The following is an 11341-nucleotide window of genomic DNA, read 5'->3' as shown; positions in this document are numbered from 1 at the left end:
ATATTGTTAAAGCTCAAGGACAGCCAACATTCAAATACACACAAGATCAACATGTTCAGGCTCATACGCCAAACATACTGGTCTAATCTCATCCCGGGGCTGTGTTGTAAAACTCCACAAAAACAAAACCCAGGCCCTATTGCCCATCCCATGTGTCTCTCTGTAAAAGCTCAAGGGTTGTAGTCTCAGAGGAACCACCCTGGACTATGAAAGAGCCCTAGGCTGGTCCTGTTGATTCCAGACCAGAGAATATCCTGTAATACAGAAAGAAACCCCACAGCTGAACTGCTAAGTCACACAGAAAAACTAGTTGGTATTGCAAAAACAATGCCCCCCCAAACAAATCAGCCTAAATCCCAAAAATAGCAGCACACACTCCAGTTATCCTGCTCTGTCTGAGCCTGTTGCCTTAACGACTCTGGCAGCCGAGCCAAACGGAGAAACGCAAGAGAAGAAATAAATATGGAGTCAGAAGAGGGGCGGCAGCACGTTGTGTGGGATTATCTGGTGAGCAGAGCGTCTTCGCTATAAATGAAGAGCAGAGGAACCTGAAGGCCGGGCACAGTCAGTAAATATTTCATGATGCTGCTTTGTGGCCTGAAACCAGGCTCCACTGATACCCACTCACATGAAACTGCTTCAGGTGTAAGAACCCAGAGAGACCGGTTCAAATTTTTCATTCTTGATTACTGCTGATCATCACGCACATTTACAAACAGATATTTAACTTAATCTTAACCTAATCAGGGCCTTACTGATCCCAAGGCCAGATGATCCTGTAGCATTCAGGAAGTGATCACTACTTCTTCACTAAAAATGCATCTGTGCTTTTTTAGTTTCAGGTTAGTGTGGCAGAGCATCAGCACTGACAAGCTATAAAGAATTACAAACACATGACATGACAGATTATCTACATCAGGAGATTCACCACTTTGCCTGTACAGTTCATGGAAAAAAGGCGGTTCAAGTGTGTTTAAAAAAAAACAACAGAAAAAACAGGATGTACACTATCCATTGTGTGTGTGTGTGTGTGTGTGTGTTTCCCAGCAAGCTTCTCCTCATCATCTGCCCAGAGCCCCAGATTGAGAGCTGTTCAATTATACAACAGGAGCTCACTGAGGAAATCAGACACAGGCACAAAAGAAACACACACATATACACACAGTCATGGTGTGTTTGTCCCATCTTCATCTATGTTTCAGTTTAGCTGCTGCAGTGAATGATGGAGGCATTTTGTCTTTAGAGCACAACAAACTCGATGCCTACAGATCCCAGCAGCCTCATCAAGTGAATCCCCATTAGGGCTGCATTCAAGTCATTCCTGCAGATTCACGTCACAACAACAGGTTTGACGATTTTTAAAAGAGGATAAAATCCTTTTCATTCACAAAGTCACTGATGCTGGTGTCAAATACTGGCTTTCAGAAACAGAATCATAAATCAACACATGACAGGAATTACACAGATTTTGCCATCAAATAACTTCAGTAAAATCTGCACTTAAGCCTCTGGCAATGCAAACAACACTATGCTGCTTCATGAACATCCCACATGTGACAGTAGAGACATTTTACAGGGATTTGTTGCAGGAAGCCATGTTTAAACATCCAGTTAGTTAACTAGATCAAGAAAAAAATGCAGAATTGCAGCTTTGTGCAATAATCAATGTAAATAAAACATTTTAATACCTTACTATGAGGTTTTAATTATTTTGCTCATTGGCAGCAGATTTTGGTTTTTGGTAGCTCATACTCAGACAGTACTGTGATTTACCATGCTGAAGTAGCACAGTGCACCCATCGGATAAATAAAACTGAGACACAATTAAATTATTTAATTATTACTACTGCTTCTTACATGCATTAGGTTATCAAGGTACCCCAGAGGCTGCATAAAACCAGCATCATTTAGCTCAGCTTCATCATAGCAGTTAAGCATTAAACATCTGTATTTAAATTTGTCATTTATTTTGAGGTAACTGGTGGGAACACATTGCAGTAAAGAACAGCAATTACCAGAGTGTCTGTGTCATGATGCTCTAAATGTTTCAGAGCACAGACCTCGTCTGGAGCTGCAGCCATATGATTATCAGACTGCGAGTTATTGTGTGGCACCTACGTTGATAAACCCCTGATCCGGCCGAAAATCCCCTCCAGATGTCTGCAGTGTGTGTGTGTCTATAAACATGTCCCAGATGTACCATGAGGCCTACCATCCTAGCTCGCCCTTTGTTACCAGACAAGCATTGCCTGCTTGTTCTGTGCGCTCTCTCGCTCTCTTTAAATCCTCCTCCCTCACCCACACCCCACAGGGAGAAGAACCTGTCTAGGTGTGGCTATGCAAGCAGATAAGTATCAAGCTTCAGTTGACAGAACAACAACATGGTCTGCTGCCTCAGGATACACTGAGACTCCAATCTGTGTCAGATCTGGATATAATCTCAGCATCTGAGCTGGGGTGTAATCTGGGTCAGTGAGGTGAGGTGGGGGGTGCAGATGCTGCTGCACAGCCACACTGGCCTCACCCCAGACAGGATGAAAAATATGTTCCACCCTGAAATTTAAACCTGACACCTGCAGATATCAAGGTACCTGCTACTGGTCAGGCTCCACAGTTCACTGGATCCTAAATTTCCCACAGTGCTTAGAAGATCTTGTCATTAAATGACCTAAAACTCCATCAGAAACGACTGGTAACGGGTACACAGACTTTTATATGGTAAGAAAAGCAGTGAAACACCTGTTTAATGTCTGTGAACAAAGGGAGCATAAAACCAGCAATGGAACAACACTTTCAAAAGAAAAAGCACATCAGTGTTGCAATAACACCATAATATGAATACATCTGCTCACACTGGTCGAGTGTGACACCTGAACAGCATTGTGAAATCACCCAGCACTGGCAATGATGTGCTGATGGTGGAGGTAATGCACATGTATCTAAAGCCTTCAGCGTACGGAGCAGTGTGATGCATTAGCTTTCTTTATAACAATAAATGAAACAGCAACACTGAGATAAGGGGATTGCTGCTGCTGCTGCTGCTTCAGTTTTTTCCTGATCAAATCTGTGCAGAGCCTGAAGCCTCTTGGCCTGTCTCAGGTGCAGGAAGATAGCACAGCTCTAAAGTAGGGTTTCCAAAAATACAGAGCGCTGCAGAGCGCTGTGGTTCAGAATAGAGGCTGCTGCCTCACACATGCATGTGTGAACGCTGTCTGCACTCTGCAGCCATGGAGACGGGAGAGGGAAGCACAAGGGCAGATTCAAAGATAGTGTGGCACAGTGAGGATGCACAACACCGGGCACATTTTACACTGGACTCTTTTTTTGATGACTGCAATGACGGTGACAATGTTTTCACATCTTTCAGCCTTAGTGAAAAATCCTGTACTATCAAGATTTCCAGGCAAACACTGCATTCATACAAACGTTCTCTGTTAAACACCCAGCAGAATGATCCAATCTGGGAACTGCAGCAGTGAGTACAGTTTTCTGCAGCCCAATTACACACCTACAAACATGTGGGTGTGAGGTTATTGTTAATCCTGCCATTTTAACAATAGGGAGGAAGTTACTACTGGACTGCAGCCTTGGTTTTTCAATACTACATTGTTTTCAAAATGTTCCTCAGTCTATTTCCCTGTATGTTAACTGGACCACAGATGAACTTCAACAGAAAGACTCAAATTCACACACTCATGTCGGCAAACACACACCTGTGCAGTAGGTTAGGACATGGGACTGCACGGTGTTTACTTACAGACCAACCTACAGCTGTGAAACTGCTGGAAAACTGAAGTCACCTGCCGTCAATCTCTTCCCCAGGACCCGTAATATAGAGGAGTCTGCACCCTACACACACGCACGCACGCACGCACGAAACCCTTTCTTCTGCTGCTTTCCTACTAACACCCCCTCCGACCTCTCAGAGACACTGGGTCTGCATCAGAACACACATTCCCACACAGAGGGGAAAAAAAGGGGGAAAACATTACAGGTCCTCAGAGAGATGCCTTCAAAGTCCTGGTTCTGTCGGTTGTCTAATTATTGAGCAGACTGCTGTCCTGACTAACCAGCACATCTGATGCTTTGGTTAAAAAGTACTGAGGTCAAAAGAAACAGTCAGACTCTTCCTTTAACTCTCTGTTGATATTAGACTTGGGAGGACAAGTGAGGAAAAGGGGGGTCTGAGCTAAATCCATCAACATGAATATTGGCAGTCAACCAAAAGGAAATTCTTAGTCCCTATTGTTGCCAATTTCAATTCATCACTGGGAAATGCTGTTTTCTAATCCTCCTAACTATGTGCAGTAGCCAAGAAGTAAGCTTGTCCACAGCCACAATTAGCGAGAGGACTGAGGTTATGTCAGCCATGATCTGAATCCAGGGATTCATGGCTCCTTTGACACTCGGACGCACCCTCTGCCCCAACATACAACGCCTTCCCTGCATACACAGAGAGTGGGAGGGAACCAGGCCGTAAAGAAATCTCTTTGAAAGTGAAACACATCAGACACACAAGCCTGGAGCCCACCAATGTCAATGGCAGCCGCGGGCTACACATTAGCTACAGCTGTGCTGCACAGCTCCACACTCTCAACTTGCGTCTGCACTAGAAACAAAGTAAATGGTGCCAAAGTGCAATTATCACAGGGTGGTGGTGTCTGAAAAGGCTTCTGCAAACAAATATTTGGAGCAGCGATTGGCGCCACAACTTCCGCCACATCGTAAGCTGGAAACTCTCCTCCCCAGCCCCCAACCTTTCCCAAGGAGGATTCCCCTCCTCGTCTCCACTGCTCCGACCACATCTGCAATCTTGCAAACCCCCAACTCCTTCTCTTCCCGTCAAGCTGAAAAACAGGACTCCCCGCCCCCCTTCAGTAAAAAGCCCCCTCTCACTGGCTTAGCAGGCTGTAATGGGCCACCAAAGGAATGTCCCCCCCACATGAGGTCTCACCGCCACCAATGGCAGAACGAGAAAGATGTGGGGGGGTAGAGGGGTCACATTCCTCTGTACTCCGTCCTCTTGCTGCCTGGCTGCTTGACTGGTTCGTTGTTTAGATCCAGGATCAGCAGAGGTGGAACCACAGCTGACCTGGAATCAGCTGGCAGAGGGAGGCTGACCATTATCTTCCATCCCAAAATGCCTCCACACATCTGCTGTTCGAAGTGAGTTAGGTTGAAATAAACTGTCTGGAAAAGTGCGTCACATGCAGCCATGTTTGTCCTTGACTCTTACTGCCATCAGCAGGACGAACCTCTAAAAACTCATAATGAAGGGGTTGGCTGTCCTTGATTATAAAAATCATAATTAAGGCAGAAACTAAAATTATTGTATTAATCAGCTACAGTGCTGATTATTTTTACTACTGCTTCAAGTTCCAAGAGCTAATGTCACATCTCTAAAGTAATTTTCGCTGCCAGAAGCCAAAGTTACAAAGATAAAGAGAAAAGCAGCAAATTACAATCCATGAATGTTTAGTAGTTTGGAGATACAAAATAATTACTAACTTATTAAAACTGTGGGAACGTTTTCATCGCTCATCTAATTGCTGACAGATATATGCACCAGAAGCAGGACCAGTGTGGTGCATATTAATGCGTAAGTGTGTGAAGAGGATTAAACTGATCTACTGTTCAACAGTGAGGCAGAGGAAACTGAATCAACCATTTCACAGACACATATGTGGGGCAGGACTCATACCTGCCCGTCAGCCTTTATAGAAAACTGCTCTGATCGCACAAAAGAATCACTTCCTATTGTATCAAACAGCACTGGCAGGTTGGTGCAGCCACTCACACTCACACACAGCCAACCAATCAGAGTGGCTGCTTCCTTTATGCTCTACAAACAGAGCATTGTCGACTGTTGTTCAGGCCATTCAGTCAGCTGTCCTCAAAGAGGATTTTTAAAGGCTGCTTTGGAAGAGGGGACAGCCTGGCAGCTTATCCTGCAGCCACATCTCTGCCAGTGCAGCAATAACAGCAAGATGCACTTTTCGGTCCATTTGTCCTCGCATCCCGTCCTGAGCCAACCCGGGCCATCTGAACCGGCTGCCAGTCACCCTGAAAGCATGTGAAGGTGGGAGGCTGAAGCACGGACTGACATTGTCCAGCTGCCCACCTTGTCAGGGAAGGGAGGAAACTTGTCGTGTTGTGTCTGGGCACAAACAAACACACACTGCTGACTTTGGGACATCGGAGCGACACATCTGCACCGACAGAGCTGAAATAACTCAACAAGTGATTCCTTGTGTGAGAGAAACAAGATGAATTATCACATTAGATCAAGTGACCCCATCAACCCCCCTATCTCTCCATCAGCTGCAGCAGCTAAGAGTCCGTTTCATTGTCTAGCTCCAGTCACTTCAGTGCAAATGAAGACAGATAAACATCAGAACTGTGTGCAGCCTAACTCCGCTGATTCCAGGTCCACAACAACAGAAGGGACTAAAAACATTAGGACTCCTTTAGTACGGTTCTCTTGTGGTCTTGTGTTAGCAGCACTCTTTCAACAAATGCCAAAAGCGCTATGAATCGCACATTTCCCTTATTGCGTTGCAGTTATGTTTTCAGTGAGCCAACCCAGCACTACTGTGTCAGAAGTGGGAATGAGTGCTAATTAATTTAAAAAATAAATCACCCTGACAAATAAAAACAATTGATCAGCACTGATGCCAACGGCTCCAGGCCGCTTGGCTCATGTACTTCACTGTGCTCCCTGTGAGCTCATGCACCATGCTCTCTCTCTCTCTCTCTCTGCCTCCTGACATGAGAATTGTGTGTAGCCTAACTGTCGCTGAGAAGCTGGATCTGCATGCACCATCTGCCACACTGCCAGATACAATAACAGCTCAGGTGGCGTCACTGCATACTTGACATGTTCCAACGTGCAGTGGATCCCTGAGCAGTGAGAAAGACTAACATGTTTGTCAGGCCTGTAACAGATCACACTGCACTGGACCCAGCTGGGCCCAGGCCAGGGACTCTGGGGTGTTGAGAAATGTTGCTCAATGTAGAAAATGGACAACTGAAAACATACAAGGACAAACGCTGCTGCTGCCTAACAAACCCTAACCCACACTGAACAGATCTGCACAGCACTGGATTATTTAAATCACAGGAGACTCCCAAAACAAGTTGTTCTTGTGCAGACTGGATCTGAAAAGTGGAAACTGAACTTGAGTCAAATGGAGCAAAGAAAAACTGCAGACAATGTCATTTTTAACTTTGTCACCAGTTTCATATTATTCTGTTACTGAAAAGATAGAGGGATGAGGTGTGTGCATTCAGAGTGCTTTTTTTGCCCAAATAAGCAGAAAAGATCCTAAACTTAGGATGTGCTCAGGGTTCCATTCGAGACAGTCCAAACCATGCACCTCACAATAATCAGAGAGGTGGGATCCTTGGGACCTCACCATCTCCCATAACAGGTGACACCAAATAAAGGTAAGAATACCAAAACAAACAAAAATCCTCAAGGTGGTAAATCAGTGAGTCAAACTACCTGCTCCTCACACACCACAGAGACCAAGCCTTTCCCACACTCATTACACCCACGTCTCCCCTGATATTCCTGCAGGAGGCATTTGCTCACTTTTGCGCAATAACCGACAGTGACCGTGAACAAGCTGCAGGAATTTGCCCTTGGTTCCCGGCCTCGATGTGAGGCAGCACAGCTCAAGCTTGGCAGGGACACATGTCCCCAGACCACACTGCTCCCAGTCAAGCCAACTCCTCTAAGGCTCCACTGGAGAGAACAGCTTCAGGGACACACAGGAACAGACCTCAGCCCAGGTTTGCACAACAAGCCCTACTCTGTTAATGATTGGTAGGTCAGATTTTGCTTCTAATGAAACTGTGATCTGTGTGATCTCTAGACAAGCAGGCAGAGTGTCCACTGTCAACTCACTGGCAGCAGAGGACTGGACCGGGCAGGTTTCCTGGAATGTCTGCTGCTCACGGCTAAAATGCTGAGTGGCCTTATAAAAATGCATGATTCAATGCCGGGCATGCTGTCACACCACTACAAAGTATGCCAGTCATCTGAATGAAATGGGGTGCGTAGCCTGCTTAGCACTGCACACACCAAACACGCCCTTTCAATCATTTACTGAGTCCTCCTCCTTCAGGTTAACTCCCGGGCCTGGCTGATACTTTCAGATAGACCTAAAGTGGGAACACTCAGGAAAGGCACAGGTCACCTCAGTCTAGTAAATGTGCATGAAGAACTGCAGGAAAACTGTGCACAGATAGAAAAGGCACGTGTGCACTGATTAAGGACAAACAGAGGCACAGCAGAGTAAATGACTGCTGATGTTAGCTGGCGTCGAGTAGACTGACTTACTCTGATCGTAACAGTGGTGACGACTGCTGTAGTATTAGGACATGAGGCAGCATATGGTGCCAAGTGGTTTGCTGTTATTTAACATCTAAATGTTTGAGCAGACTATTACTGTAACAGGCTAAAATCTGCAGCGAGTGGGCGTTTAGTTCTGTGCAGTAAAAAGAGTCTGGCTGTAGAAACCTGGATGTTTCAGTGTTGTGAGGAGAACATGCACACAGGTACGACAAGGTTCTGCACAAACATCAGGTGTTCTCACTGTCTCCATGACCCCACAGGGCTGGCTGGTTGACAAACCAGTGCACATCCTGCCATACTATCATTTCCCACACAGTTCCCTCAGGTTTGACTTTTAAAATCGACTTCAGATTCTCTTTGACTTTAGACAACTTTGCTAAACATGGAAGGAACTTAGCTAAAGGTTTCAGAGCTGCCAACAGCTCGGTCCATTCAGGTCTAATGACGAAACGTGAGCTGCACAGTGAAAGTATCTGTGTATCGGCCCTGAGCACCGCGGTATCGGTCGGATCTCCCAGCACTGAGCAGCAGAAAGTCGCCTGGCCTCAGGCAGTATCGGCCTCCGACCAGCCAACCAGGCAGCGAGACAAGTGGGACAGGACTCACGGCCCTCTACACGCACACCGCTTCACTTGTATCCGCTCTATGCGCTCTCTGCTCAGACACTGTGCGGATTCTGCAACAATGTGGCGCTTGTTTCCGTCGCTGACGGAAAAGTGCCGGGAAAAAAGCCCGTTTGACAGAGAGCAAGCAGCAGCCAGGCCCTGCGCACAGCCCGGTGCTCCTCACCACCCGTTTGACCAGAGAACTGCCTCGGGACGGGCTGAGCGCAGAGCCAGGCTGTTTCATACAATACATGCGGGTCTACAGAGCCAAACCAGAGGCCCGCACTCGGTCTGACCTTCCACTCCCATCCCTTCCCTCCCCTGCTATTTTCTTCCTGCCCGCCGCCGCCTCCTCTCAGCCCGGCTTGACTCGGCCCAGCTGGGCCCGACTCTGGATGTCTTACCTTCCTCTGTTGCTTCTCCCAGGCCGGGTCCAGCAGAAGGTCCCGGTCCCAGTCATTCTCCTGCACCATGTAGGACTGCGCCCCGCCGGCCGACGGCTGGTTATTGGCAGCGTGATAATCTACCATGTCAGCAAAGGAAACCTGAGTGCGCCACAGAGAAACTGTCTGAGGGGGAAAGGTCCAAAAATAAAAAATAAAAACGGGAAAAAGCAACGACGGCCCGACTCAAAGAGGTGGGATGGGGAGGGATACGCGACCGAGGACAGAGTCCGTGCGTTCTCGCCGCTTCCAGCCGTGAGTGTGTGTTTAGAGTGATGACTATCCGGTGTGTGCAGTCAGAAATCCCCGCTGCTGCTGTGAGGAGAAAAGCGCTCCCTGTGCGCGATGAGGCTGCTGGGAGGAACCGGCCGCTCCTACCGAGCTGCAGAGACCGGCGGGGGGGAGGGAGGGAGGGGAGACGCTTCCGCTTTGACCTTTCACAATAATTCATGTGCGTGCTTTAACTTTGTTAACACTTGACTCATCGAACAGCTCGTCTGTTTTCCTTTAACTTTTGCTTCTCTTTTGAACAACAGTGGTGGCCTCTATTAATTAAAATACCTCTTTATTCAATAAAGGTTTTTATTAGCAAAACAATCTAAACACATACACACACATTATATAGACCTATATATATTAATTATTACTAAACATATAAACGTTCCTTACAATTGTCGCCACAATAATACGTCGGTGTTTTATCTTTATTATCAATTTTACAATGGAGGCCTAATTGTAAATTTATTATGGATGAATTTTAATTGTAAATGTGGATTTTTTTAAATGTATTTTATTTTCGTTAATCCTCCACCTCTGTGTGACAAGTGTGACATTTTTATTTTGAAGACATCCTCACCTGTTTTCCGGTATAAGTGTGTGCGTTTGTGGACACAGCAGCTTCCATAGGCCCAGACAGCTCATGAATATTCATAGGACATTTGAACGTGAGCTGATGAAACAATGAAAGACTATAAATCTGAAAACGCGACAAGGTGAAAACTATAAAACTGTGACACCCAGTGGTGCCTTAATTACCCGTCTACTGTGGTTTTTAGGATTGGACTACATTACAGGATCATTTAAGTTTTATAATATTATTTTTTTTTACATATCCCTTATACTTTGCAGAAAAATGGTCCATATTGCAAACTGTGCTGTTGTTTTTTACAAAGCTGGATTTTATTTTCCTGCTGCTGCCTTATGAAAATTAACCCAAACATTATAGCTTTATCACCCAAAGAGAGCTGGGATACACTCCAGCAGATCCCCCTGACCCTAATTAGGAATAAGCAGGTATAGATAATGGATGGGTGGATTATAGGTTTATAAATTCATCCTATTTATGTGGTAAACTAGATTTGTAGGTACAATAAGGAGCTAGTATGGTCTGTCAGGTGCAGAATTACAGATCCTTCATCAAATGTTGATATTCAGCATGTTGTGTTTCTGTGGCTGAGGTCCAAACTCCAAACTGCATCAGCTTGTCTGCTCAGAAATGAGAAGTTACTGCTCATCACACGGAGAAGCTTTCATGTGTGAGTTTTGAGTAACAGTCTGGGTGCAGAAACATGTTGCAGCTAATAGAGATTTATGCTGCAACAAAAACCAATCAAATTGAGGGATTAGAATAAGACTGCCTGTGGCAGAGACACTGGAAAACAGCACAGACAGTACTTTGTTTGTTAATAACTTCAGAAAGAGCAGAGCTGGTTCTACAGGTCCTGTCTGAGAGTCGCTGGATGATGCCGTGAGGGCAGAAAATACTTATTTGGAAGGGAAACTATTTCTATCATAGATTCATTTGGATGTGATCATTCACACTTTGAAACTGTTTTCTTTGTAAAATATCAAATAGTTTCCAGTGTCCGAGCCTCAAACAACCTGGAAAGGGAAAACCAATCTCTGGCAGCTGATTCATGTGCAGCCAGTGACCA

General features: G+C 45.7%; 1 protein-coding gene across 2 annotated transcripts in view; it reads right to left on the bottom strand.

The window, feature by feature from the left end:
• The window catches only part of actn4 (actinin, alpha 4), a 46404-nt gene extending 36640 nt beyond the window's left edge, over positions 1–9764 (bottom strand). Inside the window, exon 1 of one of the 2 annotated variants that reach the window (XM_026299400.2) lies at positions 9369–9764. In XM_026299400.2, coding sequence (XP_026155185.1) covers positions 9369–9494 — 126 coding nt within the window. In that variant the 5' untranslated portion in view covers positions 9495–9764. The remainder of the gene's footprint in view (positions 1–9368) is intronic. The other variant, XM_026299399.2, reaches the window with a different exon arrangement.
• Positions 9765–11341: the final 1577 nt, after the last annotated feature.

This window comes from Mastacembelus armatus, chromosome 13 (genome assembly GCF_900324485.2).
Source record: "Mastacembelus armatus chromosome 13, fMasArm1.2, whole genome shotgun sequence".
NCBI lineage: Eukaryota > Metazoa > Chordata > Actinopteri > Synbranchiformes > Mastacembelidae > Mastacembelus > Mastacembelus armatus.
Note: the sequence above shows the minus strand (reverse complement) of the source record. Positions and strands in the feature narration are given on the sequence as shown.